Source organism: Gymnodraco acuticeps, unplaced genomic scaffold (assembly GCF_902827175.1).
Source record: "Gymnodraco acuticeps unplaced genomic scaffold, fGymAcu1.1, whole genome shotgun sequence".
NCBI lineage: Eukaryota > Metazoa > Chordata > Actinopteri > Perciformes > Bathydraconidae > Gymnodraco > Gymnodraco acuticeps.
Window position 1 is genome coordinate 72,501 of NW_022992011.1, and position 18,432 is coordinate 90,932.

General features: G+C 40.9%; 2 protein-coding genes across 2 annotated transcripts in view; one reads left to right on the forward strand and one right to left on the reverse strand.

The window, feature by feature from the left end:
• Nucleotides 1–6,740, forward strand: part of trak2 (trafficking protein, kinesin binding 2) — a 28,181-nt gene extending 21,441 nt beyond the window's left edge. The window contains 9 exon segments of the mRNA XM_034201397.1: nt 1,235–1,375; nt 1,775–1,917; nt 1,920–2,069; nt 3,739–3,771; nt 3,774–3,809; nt 3,812–4,201; nt 4,457–4,556; nt 4,726–5,044; nt 5,046–6,740. Of these exon segments, the coding sequence (XP_034057288.1) occupies nt 1,235–1,375; nt 1,775–1,917; nt 1,920–2,069; nt 3,739–3,771; nt 3,774–3,809; nt 3,812–4,201; nt 4,457–4,556; nt 4,726–5,044; nt 5,046–5,519 (1,786 nt within the window). The 3' untranslated portion in view covers nt 5,520–6,740.
• A 1,305-nt stretch (nt 6,741–8,045) lies between these two features.
• Nucleotides 8,046–17,637, reverse strand: trim25l (tripartite motif containing 25, like). The gene is made up of 16 exons (XM_034201400.1): nt 17,014–17,637; nt 15,902–15,997; nt 15,304–15,537; nt 13,739–13,898; nt 12,161–12,193; nt 12,048–12,083; nt 11,924–11,968; nt 11,800–11,838; nt 11,670–11,717; nt 11,343–11,405; nt 10,634–10,837; nt 10,016–10,120; nt 9,829–9,864; nt 9,684–9,749; nt 9,529–9,594; nt 8,046–9,270 (listed from the first exon to the last, which is right to left on the reverse strand). Exons 1-16 carry the CDS (start codon nt 17,635–17,637, stop codon nt 8,696–8,698), a joined length of 2,430 nt encoding a protein of 809 aa, XP_034057291.1. The 3' UTR covers nt 8,046–8,695.
• Between the last annotated feature and the right edge of the window lie 795 nt (nt 17,638–18,432).

Below are 18,432 nucleotides of genomic sequence, written 5' to 3' on the forward strand. Positions count from 1 at the left end.
AATACCTGTACTTTCTACTTCTTATGTTGAACCCAAATACCTGTACTTCTACTTCTTACATGTTGAACCACAAATACCTGTACTTTCTACTTCTTATGTTGAACCCAAAATACCTGTACTTTCTACTTCTTACATGTTGAACACCAATACCTGTACTTTCTACTTCTTACATGTTGAACACAAATACCTGTACTTTCTACTTCTTAATGTTGAACCAAATACTTGTACTTTCTACTTCTTACATGTGAACACAAATACCTGTACTGTCTACTTCTTACATGTTGAACTCAAATACCTGTACTTTCTACTTCTTATTTGAACACACAAATACCTGTACTTTCTACTTCTTACATGTTGAACACAAATACCTGTACTTTCTACTTCTTACATGTTGAACTCAAATACCTGTACTTTCTACTTCTTACATGTTGAACACAAATACCTGTACTTTCTACTTCTTACATGTTGAACACAAATACCTGTACTTTCTACTTCTTACATGTTGAACCAAATACATTTACTTTCTACTTCTTACATGTTGAACTCAAATACCTGTACTTTCTACTTCTTACATGTTGAACTCAAATACCTGTACTTTCTACTTCTTACATGTTGAACCAAATACCTGTACTTTCTACTTCTTACATGTTGAACACAAATACCTGTACTTTCTACTTCTTACATGTTGAACTCAAATACCTGTACTTTCTACTTCTTACATGTTGAACACAAATACCTGTACTTTCTACTTCTATACATTTTGAAACTCAAATACCTGTACTTTCTATCTTCTTACATGTTGAACTCAAATACCTGTACTTTCTACTTCTTACATGTTGAACACAAATACTTGTACTTTCTACTTCTCTCATTTTCCAAACAGCTGGTTCCTTTAGTCTGAATGTGTGTTTGATGCGTGATCATTATTATTTAGAGTCATTGCGTGCCTATTGATTTGAACACGATTAAAACAGCAGGTAGTTATGGGTACTTTTTACTTAAGTACATTTTGATGCCCATACTTTTACTTGAGCAAAGAAGTTTAGTCAGTACTTCTACTTTTAACAGAGTATTTTTTATCACGAGTATCTGGACTTCTACTTGAGTAAAGGATGTGTGTACTTTTGCCATCTCTGCTGTTATGGTGAATAAGTGTACCTTAATAATATAAAGTGTTACCAATTGTTCTGCTACTTTAATATCTTACTTCACCGTAAACATTTTTACCCTTCAGATTATCCCAAAGGCGAGTCTTTCAAACTGTTCGCTCCATCAACTCCTCGTCATCTCGTCCAGCTTCTGCCACTCCTCCCATCCCAGGATCAGGGCAGAGCTCTCTGGTTATGACGGCACAGCCTTTCCAGTCCAATCAGGGGTACGTTACCAGCAATGCATTTGGATTTAATCTTTAGGATGACCTTTGTGCCCTTGAAATTGAAAGGGAAACAAAAATGACACAAAAGCAGTGAATAATCGTGTCTGAGACTAAATAAAAACGATATCCTTCAAGGAAAAACTTAATCGAAACTGGGCAAGTTGCGTTAATTAGCATGAAATTGCATTGTAGCCCATGCAGTTAAAAAATTGTTTGACCGGAACATTTCGGAGAGGTTATGTGGGTTATTGAGGATGCTGAATCCATTTCTGACCAAAAAGTGGCCATAATTGTACTACCAGAGGCTGTGGTGGTTATACAGCAAACAAACTAAACCTTATATTCCTCAAAAACTTCAATACAATCTTGAAATATCAAACTATTATGACCTTGTTGCAGGGAGGAGGTGCGAATCGGCCAACCTGGCTGTCCTGGAGGAAACGATCTGAACAGAGCTCTCCATCGACTTTCGCTGCGAAGACAGAACTTCATGTGCGAGCGTCGCTTCTTCCAGGCGGAGCGAGAGAAGAAAGATGCAGGCGTTGTTCCGAGACCGACGGAGAAAGCAGCGGCTGCGTCTCCCCGATGGGAAGCAACATGTCGTCTTTCTCCAACCTGTCAGAACTCTCCTTCAGCTCCAGCGTTTTCAGGACCTTCCTGCCCGAGAAGCTGCAGATCGTCAAGCCCATGGAAGGTAAATCACAATACCTTTAAGTACTGACTTAAAACTACTCAAGTAAAAGTAAAGAACTTTGAAATGTACTTCAGTAGAAAGTACCCATAACTAGCAGCTGCTTTAAAGAGTACCTGACCTCCCTTTATATTAATAGAACAATAATGTCATTGTTAGCTAATGAATGTTTCCATGCTGAACAACGGCAACATGACAACGTTTCCATTGGTCCCTCTTCTTTAGAGAAGACCAGGAAGTGATGGATACACGGATCGTGTTCAAATCAATAGGCACGCAATGACTCTAAAGAATAATGATCACGCCACCAAACACACATTCAAACTAAGGCCCCGGCCACACGAGGACGAAAATGGCTAAACGCATAGGATTAACCTAATCGCAAAAAAGCTTCCGTCCACACGCAATATTCACCGGATAGTGTCTGTCCACACGAGACAGCTCCGTTTAGCTCCAACCGCTGGAGAAGCTGCAGTACATGCAGGAGCCTGTACGTGGCGCTGTAACTTCCTCCACAAAAGCAGCGAAGAAGTATGGTTGTCATGGTTGCCCTTCTGTTTATTCTCCGCGGTGGGGGCCGAGGGAACCGGGCAGAGTTTTTCGCCAGTCAACGTGTATTAAAGTTTAAATCTTCCAGACAAAATTATAAAAGTGCCGGTCAAAGGTCTTCTTTGTTATTTATTGAGCTTTAAAACAAATGAATAACGAATCTATATAATATAATATCTATATAATATCCCTCTCTTCGGACAGCGTCAGTGTCTGTCTCATGCAGCAGCTGATCCAGTAATGAGTGACCCGGCCGACAGTAAAAATAAACATATTTATAACTAGTTTAGGTAGTTTGAGAGGTGTCTCCGTCCTGTCGGATTAGACTTCACTCGCGTTTATGTCCATATCGAGAGAAAGATAAATAATCTGAATTCAGTGTGCAGTTTACTTTGACGCGGGGGTGAGCAGCAGAGGTGGGGAGAGGCGGGGCTATTGCCTCATCATTATCAGAAAATGATCGTATAGGGCGTACACACGGAGCCGTTGGACCCCCCAGAGCGTTGCGTATGCCGTTCTATCCACCTTGAGACCCGTTATCGTTTCCGCAGTCGTTTAGTGCCGTATTCAGTCGTCCTCGTGTGGCCGAACGGTCTATATGACACTAAACAGTAACGCAAACGACCGTTTTCGTCCTTGTGTGGCCGGGGCCTAAAGGAACCAGCCTGTTTTGAAAATGTGAGAAGTAGAAAGTACAGGTATTAGGGTTCAACATGTAAGAAGCCAAAGTAAAAAGTCGTGGAGTAAAGTACTGATACCAGATAAATGTGCTTGAGTACAGTACCGAAGTATTTGTACTCTACTTCTTCCCACCTCTGCCATCAACTAGTTGTTAATTAACATTTTAGAGACAAACTACAAGCTTATTGGTTATGAACAAGACTTCACTTTAGAATAGGGAACGTTTTCTTAGTTAGAAATACCACATTTTGAGTTATTTTGACACAATTAACACTTGTAGTTTCATGTCTTGTTACATAAGAATAGACCATATTTGTAAAGTACTGATACCAGCAATGTACTTAATACAGTAACAAAGTATTTGTACCCACTTCTTCCCACCTCTGCAAGACAATGTCAGGTGCGTCTAAAAGTGATTCTTATTTTTTTAAATGTCTTCCAGGCTCACTGACTCTCCACCACTGGCAACAACTGGCCCACCTCACCTGGCCACCATCTTGGATCCTCACCCAGGTGAGTGACGAAGGGTTTCTGCCCCTTGGCTCAAGATGCCGTCTACAACATGTCAGACATGGAGGAGGATGAGGAGGGTGAAGAGCGCAGGAGCAAACAGGAGAAAGGGGCGGCAGAGCGAGGTAAAGAAGAAGAAGAAGAAGAAGGCGGGATAACCTTCAAAGTGAGGGTTTCATCTACACCGAACGACAGGAAGTATTCGGTTTCGCCACTTCCTGTCCCGCCTCCCTCCCCCGAGTTACCTTCTCCTTCTACTTCCTCCTCTGTTAAATTGGACCTCTGTGTGACTCATCTCGTCTCCAGCCAATCAGCGCAGCCCATTACAGGAACATGTGCAACAGTGGTCCAATCACAGAGTCAGATCTGCATCTCCACGACAACAACTTCTTCTAGTAAGTACTACTTGAAATTTTTTAAATATATCAGAATCAGAAACAGGTAGGTTTACACATAGGAGGAATTTGACTTGATGTCATGGTGCATACATGAAAAAATATTAGAAATATAGCAGTATTTACATAGAAATAGAATGGAATAAAATATGGAATAGAATTCGGCAGTAATAAGGAAAAACAAAACAACAACAAAACACTTTTATGTATGATATATACTATTACATTATTACAGCTCTTTGTTGTGTGTTATAGTCCAAAATCCAGGGAAGTGCCAGAGCTCTACCTTCTCGACGTACACCTTCACGACGTGTAGCATCCTGCACCCGAGCGACATCACACAAGTCACCTCAAGGTAAGGACAAAGAACATTAGAGAGTAGAGTAAGCTATCTTAATACATATATGAGAAGAAAAGCACACATCAGTAGTCAAATCGAAATGAAGACAACAAAGTAAACAACCAAATGAGTAGCAGCAGTTAAAACCAAAACAAAACAAGTGACATAACTTCTGTTTTTCCAGTTCTCAGTCGTCCATCATGGCCAACACTCCTAGCTCCATGAGGACGGGTCCCAGTACCCCAGTGACTCCGTGCAGGCTGAGTTTAGGCGACTGTTTCCCCCCTCGTCGCCCTCCTGTACCCACCAGAGGTCTGGCTAAACTGGTCCTGGAGAGAGGCATTTCTGCACAAATCTCCATTGACACGCCTCCTCCATCTCCAAAAGCTACATCCCGACAGCCTCTGTTTCGTCTCCTCCCAGGAACGCCTCCTAACTCCCCTTCTCACTCTCGATCTCCCTCTCCTGTGCCTCATGAATTACGTCAACATCCCGCCGATAATTTTCCTCGTTTCTCGGCCCGCGGAGCTTTTCCTGCAGGACGTTTACGGGTTAAATCTGGGTCGTGCTCCACATCCAGATTTGCCGAGTCCCTCCCAGGAAGCTCCAGCTCGCGCCCCTTCCCCTAAATTGGGTCGACCTAGGCCTGATCTCGGCTTAGTGGAGAGATTACGACGACTTGGATTCACTAAAGTGCTCCAAGGATCGAAATCCGACGCATCAGCACCACGAAAGGATTGTTCTACGTTTGTTTCAGCAGGTGGTGGAAGCCTATTGGACGGTTTGAGGCGGAACCAAAGTCTCCCAGCTATGATTGGTGCCCGAGCAGCGAAGTCAAACCCAACTCTTCCTCCTCCTCATCCTACAACCCTCGCTCTCCTCCCCCCTTCTCCCTGGGGAAACCCAAAGAACGACGCCGCCATCTTGGCTCTGTCTCCCATGTCCCGTCATCCAAACGTTGATTGTCCAGAACATTAAAAACCCTTCTTTAACACCTCCATCTTCTTCTTCCTCCTTGTCTGCCTTTTGGAGAAAGTAGTAATGGCGGAACAATCCCTCCTTTTTATGACTTTATTTTAAAGCACAATTTAAACTGAACTGACTGTTTTTAGCTATACCGCCGCAGTGTCTGTGTGTAGCTGTTTGCCATGATGCTAGTTACCGAGGCCTTAGTTTTTGCCTCCTACTGGGTTTTTTCCACATCTTGATACCTTCTGTCATTATTAGTATTTTATATATTTTTCCCACGTGGCTCTGGATGTTCAGGTAAAGGTAGACGAGGGACATGTAAGTGGACGAAGGTTTGTGGATGTGGATCGAAGAAGAACGAGTTATTACGAAGGAACGAAAAGGAAGGTTTTTGTTAATAATGGAAAAATGGAAAAGTAAGTGAAAGAGAGACTGAACATCCAGAGTTGCTATTCCAAGGGCTTGTTGGTTGGAAAAGTCTGTACTATCAAATGCCCATTTTAAAGTCGATGGTTTATCTAAAAATAACCAGTCACAAAAGAAGGGAATAAACATTAGGGCTTCGGATAACAAATATTTCCTTTATAGTTTAACCTGCCGATTATTTTCTAGATTGATCGATGAATGGTTTGGTCAATAAAATAGTGAAAAACCTCCCGGTCAGATTCTCTAAATTCAAGATGATGTCTTTCACTTCATTCAAAACCACCTTTTAATGATACGAAACTGAAAAAGGAGGACATTTTCTGTCATTTTTCGCATGAACAATAACCACCCATTATTTTTCTGTGGATCAAAGTTCACAAATGTTCACCGCTTTATTCAACATGCTTCTTTAACTTGAGGATTTTAAGTGCTAGCTGGCTTCATAGCATACTGCCGGGCTAATGTTGTAGTCAAACCATGCTATTGACATGCCGGTATTATTCATATTATTATGATTTTACAGTAGTCCAAATTTGTTGCACGGATGTTTTGTTCATCGTCCATGTGCCATGCCTCTTGCTACTTTGCCTACAAGTCCCAGCATGCATTTCGGGCGAAGTCCCTCCCTTTCCTCCATGTGACCTTATTTCGGAAAAATTATGTATTGAAGTCAATGGAGAGAGAAATATTATCTTTCGATCCCGTTTGAATTGTGCCACGAATTACACATATTATGTTTGTCAATTTAAAAGATAATTTTGCAAGTAAAAAAAAAAAAAGATGTCGTAAAACTGACATTTTGTTTGTGTGAAACCGCTCAATGAACTACATCTCCCGTCTCGCACCGCACACCAAGACGGCCGTCACGTTGAAAACATTTCACTTCTTTCTTTCAGAATGAGGCGGAAAGTATTAAAAGAGGTGAAAATCACTACAAGTCTGGGCGCGTTGAGAGCTGTACACACACACAAGGGGAGTTAGTCGGTTCCGTGAGAGCCAGCATGCGGGACCGGGACTCTGGGATTTGTAGTCTTTCTAGCTGCGTAATTTTCATAGTCTTTTATTTCAACAGTTTTACGACAAACTGACTTTTTTGACATGGAAATTATTTTTTAAGTTTGACAAACATCATGTGTACTAATTCGTGGCACAATTCAAACGGGATCGAGAGATAATCTTTCTCTCTCCATTGACTTCAAAAACCAAAAGGGTCTGTCTTTTCCTTCAGGTCATTGTGTTTTTACCTTCAGGTCATTGTGTTTTTTCCTTCAGGTCATTGTGTTTTTAAATTGTAAAAGGCCTTAAGTAGAAGCCAGTACTGTTATAATTTATTTCCCTGCTAAGCCATGTTTGTATTATATTATTTGCACTTGGAGTTTGTGTTAAGTTGAGAGTCACTGATTGGTTGAACACATTTTGAAATGGATTTGAAGAAAGCTTTGACACTTATTTTAGGATACTAATGTGTATGGAAGAGTATTAAGTGCAGGCATAAGAGTGGAACAATTACAATAGGAAGTATTTCTTTTTTTCAACATTAAACTTAATATTTACCTTAATATTCCTATTTCCTCCCCTGCTTATGCCTGGACCTTATACTATTTATAGATTTGGTTGTTTTGTTTAAAAATGGTGTTATATTAGTTTACACTGGCCAAAATCCACTCGGCTCCAACTCCGCACTTTTACTTTTGTATTTACTGACACCTCTATTTGAAGTATAACATTAATTTATCATAATGTGTGCCTGTTGTAACACTGTCAGCTAACATTAGGACTTACGGTTTTAATATATGTAGCATTTTTTATTTTGCTTTCCACATGAATAGGTTAACAGAAGGGAATCTAGATGAGGCCGAACACTAACACATATTTACAGTATGACGTGCTAATTAGCTGTAACACAGTCAACAAATGGTTGATTGGATTTGAGAGAAGGAACATACAGACATGTCATATCCAGCAATACAGGTGTGTCTTTTAGCTCAAATATAAAATGTCCTCTCCTTTCTTCATGCCTCCCTTTTTAAAAATCATAATCCTCTGTAAGCTACTCGTCTGTTTTTCAGTTGCCTCGTTTTTTAAATAAAGCAATGGAAACAAAAAAGCCACTGACTCACCAAGTTGTTTCTTTATTACTCATACTTGTTAGAAGAAGTAGTGAATATGTTTGCTTCAAGTGCATTGAAAATAAGAACAAAAGCATCTGTTGTTTTGTCCAATTCAATAGGCATTAGCACACAGTCAATGGTTATAAAGCCTAGAGTAATAATATGTAAATTACATCTGCTGAAACTCAGAGCCTGTGAAAAATACGAGTACCCTTTGATTATTTGCGTAGTGAACGACATTTAAAGTGGTTAAGATGAGAAGAAATGACTCACAACTCTGTCTCGTGACTCACTATTGCCTCAAAGTAGTATAACGAGTAAGTAAGGGTGGGGCTAGTTTGTTAGCATTTCAGTAGCACTTTCAAAAAGACACATCTTTAAAAATAATGTAAACAACTTGTAATGTCAGTTCATTGTTGAATTGTTAGATTTTAAACCTTAATTGTTGGCCACATCTTACAAATTAAAAGGTCTCCTATTATAATATATTACATGTCTCTGAAGTTTGGCTCGAAAGATCATTGCAGCATCCCATAATCCCCTCTGTTTCAGCCCTGTTCCTGTTAGATTGTAAAACCTTAATTGTAGGCCAGAATTTACACATTTAAACTCTGAAGCATTTGTTCTAGATTCTTCCAGCCTACATGCTCACATGGGACAGATCTTAATGCTATCAGAGCTGGAGCTAAACTGACCAAGAGCGAAATCCAGTCCCACCCCGACTCCGCTTCCCACCCCGAACACGGCGTAAAGCGGCTGTGTGAAGTTAGCTCTGAATGTATGAAGGTGCGTCATACTTTCAGCCACGCTGTAGAACGCCAGCGTGCCCGTGGAGAGGTCCAAATAGATCCCCAAACGAGGAGAATAAGTGACGGGGATGTCTTTCTTCTGGTTGTCATGCATGGCCGAGCAGCAGGTGTCCGACAGCTCCAAAGTCCAAGACTGGGCGTTGTAACCGAGCCCCGAACGAGAATCCAAACCTTTTCTAATCATCGCTTTGTAAGCTACGCCTATTGAGGATCCTCTTCCTCTCCACTCCACTTCCCAGTAACACCGCTGGGAGTACAGAGGAACCTCGCACATCACCTGGGTCCATCCGTCAAAACGCTGAGGAGTGTTTGGGTACGGCTGCGCTGCCCCCTGCAGGGTGGCTTTAGTGTTGCCCTCGGAGAGAGAGAGCCGACGATGGGCTGTGTTGGTGTCGAGGGTCAAGGTCATGGAGTCTAGAGAGGGTTGAATTGACAATTATTCACATGTTCTGGCAATTATTAAGCAACATTAAATAACCCTATTACCCAAATGGACGTCCATTTTACACTAAAACACCCTTTATATGGCTGTGTTGGTGTCAAGGGTCAAATTCATGTAGTCTAGAGAGGTTTGAATTGACAATTATTCACATATTCTGGCAACTATTAAGCGTTAAAGCAACAGTTTTTTATGAATCAATTCATTAAAAGTAGTGAAACATTGAGACTCACACTGTAGGAACTCCTCTCTGGTCCTCGGCTCTGGCGCCTGGATGCTGTCCAGGTTGATTTCTCTCACTGGATAAAAGCAAATAATATGTCCAATTAGCACAAAGTTGCAATGCATGTATTGATTTGCAATACTCTCAAGATAAAGATGAACTCACATCCAGGGAAAGCAGGAGCCTGAGTCATGGTGTCGGTCGGAGAGTCCAGAAAAAGACCTGGGTTAACTGTGAGAAAACAATTCATAAGTTGACTAATTAGCTATACTATAAGAAGAATATGAATATATAAAAGCTTCAATCTTACTCTCTGTTGGTGTTTCGGACAAAGCAGACATCCCCCCTGTTGAGTGAACACAAGTCAGACAATTAGACACTTTGAAAATTGTTTATAATTAAAAGAAACACACTTTAATTAATGGGCTGATTGAAGGTGAGTTAGGGAATAAAGATGAAAATGTAGGCATATTTATCACAAATGTAAGGGGTCTTACATGCGTTTGTGTTATTTTCCGGGGTGATTGGGGTAGCCGCGGTTGTGCCACGTCGATGGGAACGGAAGAGGCTGCTGATCGATGCCATCCGACTGAAACCTGACCCTGAACCAGGAAGAGAGGAAAGAAATATGTTGTGAAAATACTGAATGTCCTCTTCCAGTATGAGAGTCACATGATCACAAAGGTATCCCAACTGTAGCTGTGAACATGACAGGATGTGTGATGACCTAGAAGAGCATCAGGACTGTTTGAGGCATATGATAGCTCTGTGATTAACATGATGATTCAGCCTCTATGGAGAGAGACATCAAGCATGCTCATTTCTGACGTGGAGCTAATCTGAAGTAAACATTGAATACTGCTTTCTATTCCTCCATCTTGTGACGGTGTAACTCCCTCTCTTGATATCAGCATGTGAAGGACACTGTTCAGGAACTACTTGATGCTCTGTATGTGATGACTCCTTCCATTCTGGAGAGGATCACAAACACATGGATCCTGAGATTGAAGCTCAAGCCGGTGAGGAGGGATATTTTTCTAACAGAAAACAAAATGTGTTACACTTTCAACACAAAAAGTGGCTTCAAATCTTTGGTGAAAAGAAGGGTAGAGTACCTCCGTTTGATGCTGCAGGTGCAGGTGCTGGACTAGGAGCTGGACTAGGAGCTGGAGCTGGAGTTGGTGTGGATGGGATTCGAGTCGGGGTTTGAACCGGTGCTGCAGCCTGGCTCTGACTGGACCGGCTCCAAAGAGATTGAGACTCTCTGCGGCTGGGAGTTGGGCTCGGAGTGGGACTGGGTCTGGGGTTCGTCTCCCTCACTGTTTAAAGGGAATGAGAAATGTTAGATCTATGCAGAGTTTGAAGAAGTACTCAGATCTGGTACTTGAGTAAAAGTAGAAGTACTCAGATCTTGTACTTGAGTAAATGTAGTAGTACTCAGATCTTGTACTTGAGTAAAAGTAGAAGTACTCAGATCTTGTACTTGAGTAAAAGTAGAAGTACTGGAGTGTAGGAATACTCTGTTACAGTAAAAGTCCTGCATTCAAAATGTTCCTCAAGTGAAAGTAGAAAAGCATTCTCATCAAAATATAGTGAAAGTAGCGACAGTGAAAGTAGTCGTTGTGCAGATTGGTCCATTTCAGAATAATATATATGATATGTTTTATAATGATTGATCATGAAAGTGTTCTCAAAGCTGGTGAAGGTGCAGCTAGTTTGAATGACTTTGTATACTGCAGGGTAGCTGGTGGATTTACTCCAGGTGGAACTAAAGTCGGATTCAGGAAATAACAGAAACATTGTTATCAGGTTTATTAAATCTACCTGTCTCTCTTTCCTCTCTCCTCTGTCTGTCCCGAGGTCTCGGTGAACTCGTGTTTCCTTTGTCTGTAAAAAATGAAAAAGCATATTTTAAAACCTGCACACACATTGTAGTGACTGGCTTTTCAGGTTAGAAGTTCACACACAACATTGACTTACATGCATTTCCTGGAGACTTATCCTAACCTTAACGATAACCAACACATGCCTAACCAAGTCTTCACCCTAAAATTAATGATTCCCCTTATGGGGACCTCCATTTTCTCCCCATAAGGGAGGCGAGTCCCCACACGTGACTATATACACACACACACACACACACAGCCTCACCTCGTGGTGTGTCTCTACTCCGCACATCTTGATTTCTGAGGCCTATACCTGATAAATGAAACGTAAATGTTTAATACAGACTGAATATCGAATTACTGTGGATATATTGTCACATGTCAGTGTGTATTACCAACTCCTCGTCTGTCGGCACGGGCTCCCACAGTTGGGGCTGTGAGGATAAAACATGCATAAATTACACCTGTTTATATAAAAGATAAAGCGAAAAGATGTAGTGATGAAAAAACCGGACATACCTGGTGAACGACTGTTTGTGTTACGAGAAGCAAGACCAGAAAACACTGCAGAAAACTCAGATATCAGAAACGCTTTTAACGGGTCTAATAATTTATTTATCATGAAAAAACCACTGAAACTCACATTTAAAAATCCCTCCTTTGTGTCCTGAGCGATTAGCTAGATAACAAAAAAGAGGAAGTCAATGTTAAAGCATGTTTTATAGCATTCATGTTTTAAAAAGGTAATATGCTTACCGTCTCCAAGAGTGAACAGCGTCGTATCATTGACTGGAAGAAAGAAAAACAGATGAAACTTTATTTATCCCCTTGAGGAAATGCTGGAGTTAAAAACAGTCTTTATTTCGAACAGATTAAAAAATAACAAATGTGAAAAACAGAATACCGTATTGTTATAATACAGTATTTATCCACATTCATGGTAATATTTGTATATTCAACAAAAGTCTTCATATTAATAATAATAATAAATCATATGTGTCCGAAAGGGAGCAGGAGGAAGCAAATGCTTATTCATTCCCACCCCTTACTTGATCAATGATTGTCCTTTAAATCATTATGCAAGTTATTCCTACATACATTTACATTTATACAAACATGTCTCATCTTCAATCACCTTCTTCATTCTCATAGTTTTCCCCAAAAGTGTTTCTGTGCATCCTTTAAACTGAATGCTGCTTGTGCTTTGTTTGAACTCCTGCTCCAAACCATTCCATAAAGTCACCCCACAGATTGTTAAACTCAAACTTCTCAGAGTTGTTCTGACCTTGAGTTTAAAATGTAGATTTCCTCTCAGATGATACCCCCCCTCTCTGTCTACGAACAATGTTTTTAATGTCCTAGGAAGTAGATTATGTCTGGCTCTGTACATGATTTGTGCCGTTTTAAATGTAACCAGATCAATGAACTTCATGTGTGACTTCAAGAATAATACATTAGTGTGTTCAAGATATCCAACATTATTGATAACTCTTATAGCCCTTTTTAGTAATGTGCATAACGGCTGTAGGGTGGTTTTGTACGTGTTTCCCCAAATCTCCACACAGTAAATCAGATATGGCAATATGAGTGTGTTATATAGAGTATACAATGAGTTATAGTCCAGAATGCATCTGGCTTTTCCCAGTTTTGCTTTCACATGAGTGATATGAGGTTTCCAGCTGGTCTAAAACCACACCAAGGAACTTCATTTCCTATACTCTTTCCATGTGTTATCTAGTATTAATTGTATCTGTGGATTTGTTTTATGTTTTCCAAATAACATAATCTTTGTTTTGCTTATATTTAATGATAATTTGTTTGTGTCAAACCAATGTTTTACTTTAATCATTTCTGCTGTTATCACTTCGTTTTCACACAAAGTTAAAATAGAATACAAATTAAAATAATACAGCAAAAGTGATAAAGTAACTATTAAATAAGATATCACACTGAGTAGCTTAATGCCTTAGAATGTCTTGTCTATGTTTCTTTTGTTGTTATTATTATTCATTTTATTTCAGTGTTGTTTTTTGTGGTTAAGGTTTGTTTGTTTGTTGTTGTTTTGTTGGTAGAATGGTCTCTTTTACTCCCTTTATTGTACATGTGAAGGTCCATGTATGTATGCTTTCTGTGTTTGACAATGTCACAAATAAATCCTATATATACACATACAAAAATACAACAAGATATCACAGTTAAAACTTGTGCATTTGTATGAACATGTTACGTATATTTACATAAGTGTGCAGGTTATAGTCCTGTAAAACAGTGCAGGTGTTAAGATACGACATCTAAAAGGTAGATCAAAACAACATTAGACTATTTTTGACTAACCTTGTTTGGTGATCTTTCCCAATTCCTGGTTGCAAATATCCTCAATTTTGTCCCTGAGGTCGAGGATGGCATCTCGTACCGGTTCAAAAGAAGCTTCTGGATTTACCACCACAGTGGGAAGGTCTCCGGACTCCAGGGGATTACACAAGGACTCGCATGTCTGAAGGAAAAAGGTATTGGCTCAAAGAAGTCTAAACCTCCAGAGGTACATGGTGTACTTTTACTCCCATACATGTATTTAATACCTTTAGTTACTTTACAGATTTAATGTGAAATATTCAATACTTTAGTTCCACCTGGAGTAAATCCACCAGCTACCCTGCAGTACACAAAGTCATTCAAACTAGCTGCACCTTTACTAGCTTTGAGAACACTTTCATGATCAATCATTATAAAACATATCATATATATTATTCTGAAATGGACCAATCTGCACAACGACTACTTTCACTGTCGCTACTTTCACTATATTTTGATGAGAATACTTTTATACTTTTTGTTGTGGAAATAATTATCATAAGACGCCAATTAGTAACATACAGGACAAACCTCGATGTCTGTTTACCTTCTTTAAGGACACAGGCGGCTTAGCCAATAATGTTATTGTTCCCATTCTGTGACCGGTCAATACTGGGATACAGATGGTCTGTGTTGTGGGTACACTGGGACACTTCCTTCTCTGTATTTGTGGACTCCAAGGTGAAATCTTCGAGCTCATAAGTGTCCGAGGCAAGTAGCTCTGTGTTCCCACACTGTTTAGGCTATCTCCTCAAATATGTTGTTTACTCTCTGCGAAACCAGTTAGATGGGCTGGCAAGAGAGAGGCTCTCCAGAATTGACGTGGCAACTCTACCGTGAAGTCAGAACCTCTGACTCTTGGACTTGTGATGTGAATCCTCCGGCCGTTAACTCCAAATAAACCATCATGTGTTTGACATCAAAGCTACTGCTCCTACCGTGTCTCCTTCCTGAGTCGGTGACTCCCACTGCATAGCTACACAGAAGTTTCCTCTACACTTTTACTTGAGGAACATTTTGAATGCAGGACTTTTACTGTACCACAGTATTCCTACACTCTGGTACTTCTACTTTTACTCAAGTACAAGATCTGAGTACTTCTACTTTTACTCAAGTACAAGATCTGAGTACTTCTACTTTTACTCAAGAACAAGATCTGAGTACTTCTACTTTTACTCAAGAACAAGATCTGAGTACTTCTACTTTTACCCAAGAACAAGATCTGAGTACTTCTTCTTTTACTCAAGTACAACATCTGAGTACTTTTACTCAAGTACAAGATCTGAGTAATTCTACTTTTACTCAAGTACAATATCTGAGTACTTCTACTTTTACTCAAGAACAAGATCTGAGTACTTCTTCTTTTACTCAAGAACAAGATCTGAGTACTTCTTCTTTTACTCAAGAACAAGATCTGAGTACTTCTACTTTTACTCAAGTACACGATCTGAGTACTTCTCAATATAATAAGTACAATATCTGAATACTTTTACTCAAGTACAAGATCTGAGTACTTCTACCGCCTTCTGTCCCTTCAGTAATCTTACCTCTAGGTAGTAGATGTGGTCCTCACAGCGTAACAAGTCCTTCATCTCCTTGTCTCTCTTCCTGAGCTCTTTGACCTCCGCCTCCAGACTGTCAGTGACTTCCTGAGCTTGGCCCATCTTCTGCATGCTGGCCTGATCCAGAACTTCTTCAAGAAGTTCCTGCAGACGCTCCACTGAACGCTGCAGCTCCGACAGCACCTGTTCAGTGTCGTCATGGACCATGTCGGAAGAACGCTGGGAGAGAGAAAGATGTCTCAGTATGCAAATCACACATACAGTATTTTAAACATGGAGGGATTAAGAGACAAAGGCCTCCTGGGCACAGAGATCCCCATTATCTACATAGTAACAAGAAAAACTGACTTTAAGCCGTTTGGACTCTTTTCTTGTAATTTTGGGTGTTTTTTTACTTCTTTGGTAATTTCGTGGTTGTTTGTGTATCTTTGTAGTCATTTTGTGTGTTTTTGTCGCTTTGTAGTCATTTCGTGTTTCCTCGTGGTAATTATGTGTCCCTTTGTGGTTTTTGTAGGTTTCTATCAATGACAAAAAGGCCGCTCTGACCCACATCTAAAATGACTATTGCAAGGTTCAAACCAACCTTCGTCACCTCCATCATCTTCTTCATGTCTTTCAGCTCCTGCTCTCTCTCCTTCAGTCTCTGCGTATTCTCTGTCTGCATCTCTGACATCAATTTCTACAGGACGGCACATGAAGGCGCAAAATAAAAAATCATATCTTACACAAGTACAAGGAAGCAGCTGTGCGTGTGAAAGAGGACAACATTAGAGGGTGGAGCAATAAGAATGAGGAATGTAGTTAGGTTTGTCAGCCTGGACACACAACCACGTCACACACAAAGGGAGAGTCACACACACACACACTCAATCACACACACACAAAGGGAGGGAGACACACACACACAACCACGTCACACACAAAGGGAGAGGATCACACACACACACACAATCACAGTCTCAAACACACACACACAACCACGTCACACACAAAGGGAGAGGAGAGGATCACACACACACACAAAGGGAGAGGAGAGGATCACACACACACACAACCACGTCACACACAAAGGGAGAGGATCACACACACACACAAAGGGAGAGGAGAGGATCACACACACACACAACCACGTCACACACAAAGGGAGAGGATCACACACACACACACAATCACAGTCTCAAACACACACACACAACCACGTCACACACAAAGGGAGAGGAGAGGATCACACACACACACAAAGGGAGAGGAGAGGATCACACACACACACAACCACGTCACACACAAAGGGAGAGTCACACACACACACACACACACACAAAGGGAGGGAGACACACACACGTCACACACAAAGGGAGAGGATCACACACACACATACAAACCCATTACATAGAACAATGACAGTAGGAGAGGTCATCAATTGTCCCTATATTAGAAACTGGTGCCCACTTCTTATTGAAGGTGGGTTTATTTAAATAGATAACATTGTGTTGCAATATATGATCCATCTTAAATGTTAGTCAGGATTATTCACATATTGGCACAGGTTGTTCAGATACTTTATAAAAAAGGTTTCCACCTAAACACTTGAAATGTGATGTCCATACAGTTACAGTGGAGCCTGCATAATAGTAGAGTCACTTTTCATCACTGCCACAATGTTTTGCACCTTTCCAAATGGTCCCCATTTCTTACCTGCTTCTCCAAACGCTCAACCTTGGTGGACACACACTCGTGGCCTTTGTGCTGGTTGCTGGTGCACAGCCAGCAGACGAACATTTTACACTGGCGACAGAAGAACTCTTGCAGGTATTTGTGCTCTGTGCAGATCTTCTCAGCCAGATTGCTTGTGGGTGCTATCAGCTCGTGCTTACTCAGGGACTTCTTGGTCTTGTGGGGCTTCAGGTGGTCTTCGCAGAATGAACTCATGCACACCAGGCAGCTCTTGACCGCTGCTCGCTGTTCTCCTTTGCACATGTCGCATAACACTGCAGAGGAAGAGAGTTTCCTTTTGGTTTTGGATGAGGCAACGCCAGTGCCGCTTCGCATAGAGGCACGCACATCAGCTATTTGGGCCCCTTTGCGGAGCTGCTCTACAGCCTCAGCCAGCATGGTGTTTCTCGACAAGGAGGGCTTGGGACTGAAGGACTTTCGGCATTGTGGGCAGCTGTAGACGCCCTTGGGATCGTTCTTGCTCCAGTAGTCCTTGATGCAGGCCATGCAGTAGCTGTGCCCACAGGGGATGGTTACTGGATCATTTGGGAGATCCAGACACACAGGACAGTTAAACTGCTCCTCTGTCCACAGTTTGGCACTCATGCTGAGACTGTCTGATGCAATAATATGGTTAAGTTCGAGATAGATACAATCCTGAGCAGAACAGTATCCAGAGGTAAGTCTTGTAAGGACTGACAGAAGGAAAATGTTTCTCTCTAGTTAAAGCAGGAAGAGATGAGGGGGCGGGGCTAAAGCCACCAAACAGGTCTAGCGGGAAAAACGGGTATCAGTGCTAAATGCCGGAGGTCAAGGAGTGAATGAACTGATTCTTTTCTTTTAATATCAATAACCAGAGAGGGCAACAGTACACAAATCCTTTCAAGTAGAAGTACAGATACTCGTGTTGAAAATACTCTGGTAAAAGTAGAAGTACTGACTAAACTTCTTTACTCAAGTAAAAGTAAAGAACTTTGAAATGTCCTTCAGTAGAAAGTACCCATAACTAGCAGCTGTTTTAAAGAGTACCTGACCTCCCTTTATATTAATAGAACAATAATGTCATTGTTAGCTAATGAATGTTTCCATGCTGAACAACGGCAACATGACAACGTTTCCATTGGTCCCTCTTCTTTAGAGAAGACCAGGAAATGATGGATACACGGATCGTGTTCAAATCAATAGGCACGCAATGACTCTAAAGAATAATGATCACGCATCAAACACACATTCAGACTAAAGGAACCAGCTGTTTGGAAAATGAGAGAAGTAGAAAGTACAGGTATTTGAGTTCAACATGTAAGAAGTAGAAAGTACAGGTATTTGAGTTCAACATGTAAGAAGTAGAAAGTACAGGTATTTGAGTTTAACATGTAAGAAGTAGAAAGTACAGGTATTTGG

What these genes read in the sequence shown, in the direction of transcription:
- trim25l (XM_034201400.1), bottom strand. Translation starts at nt 17,637, where the DNA reads ATGAGTGCCAAACTGTGGACAGAGGAGCAGTTTAACTGTCCTGTGTGT. An exon ending in AGATGATGGAGGTGACGAAG is followed by an intron (nt 15,538 to 15,901) that starts GTTGGTTTGAAC and finishes TCTCTCTCCCAG; the next exon opens with CGTTCTTCCGACATGGTCCA. An exon ending in ACCACATCTACTACCTAGAG is followed by an intron (nt 13,899 to 15,303) that starts GTAAGATTACTG and finishes TTTTTCCTTCAG; the next exon opens with ACATGCGAGTCCTTGTGTAA.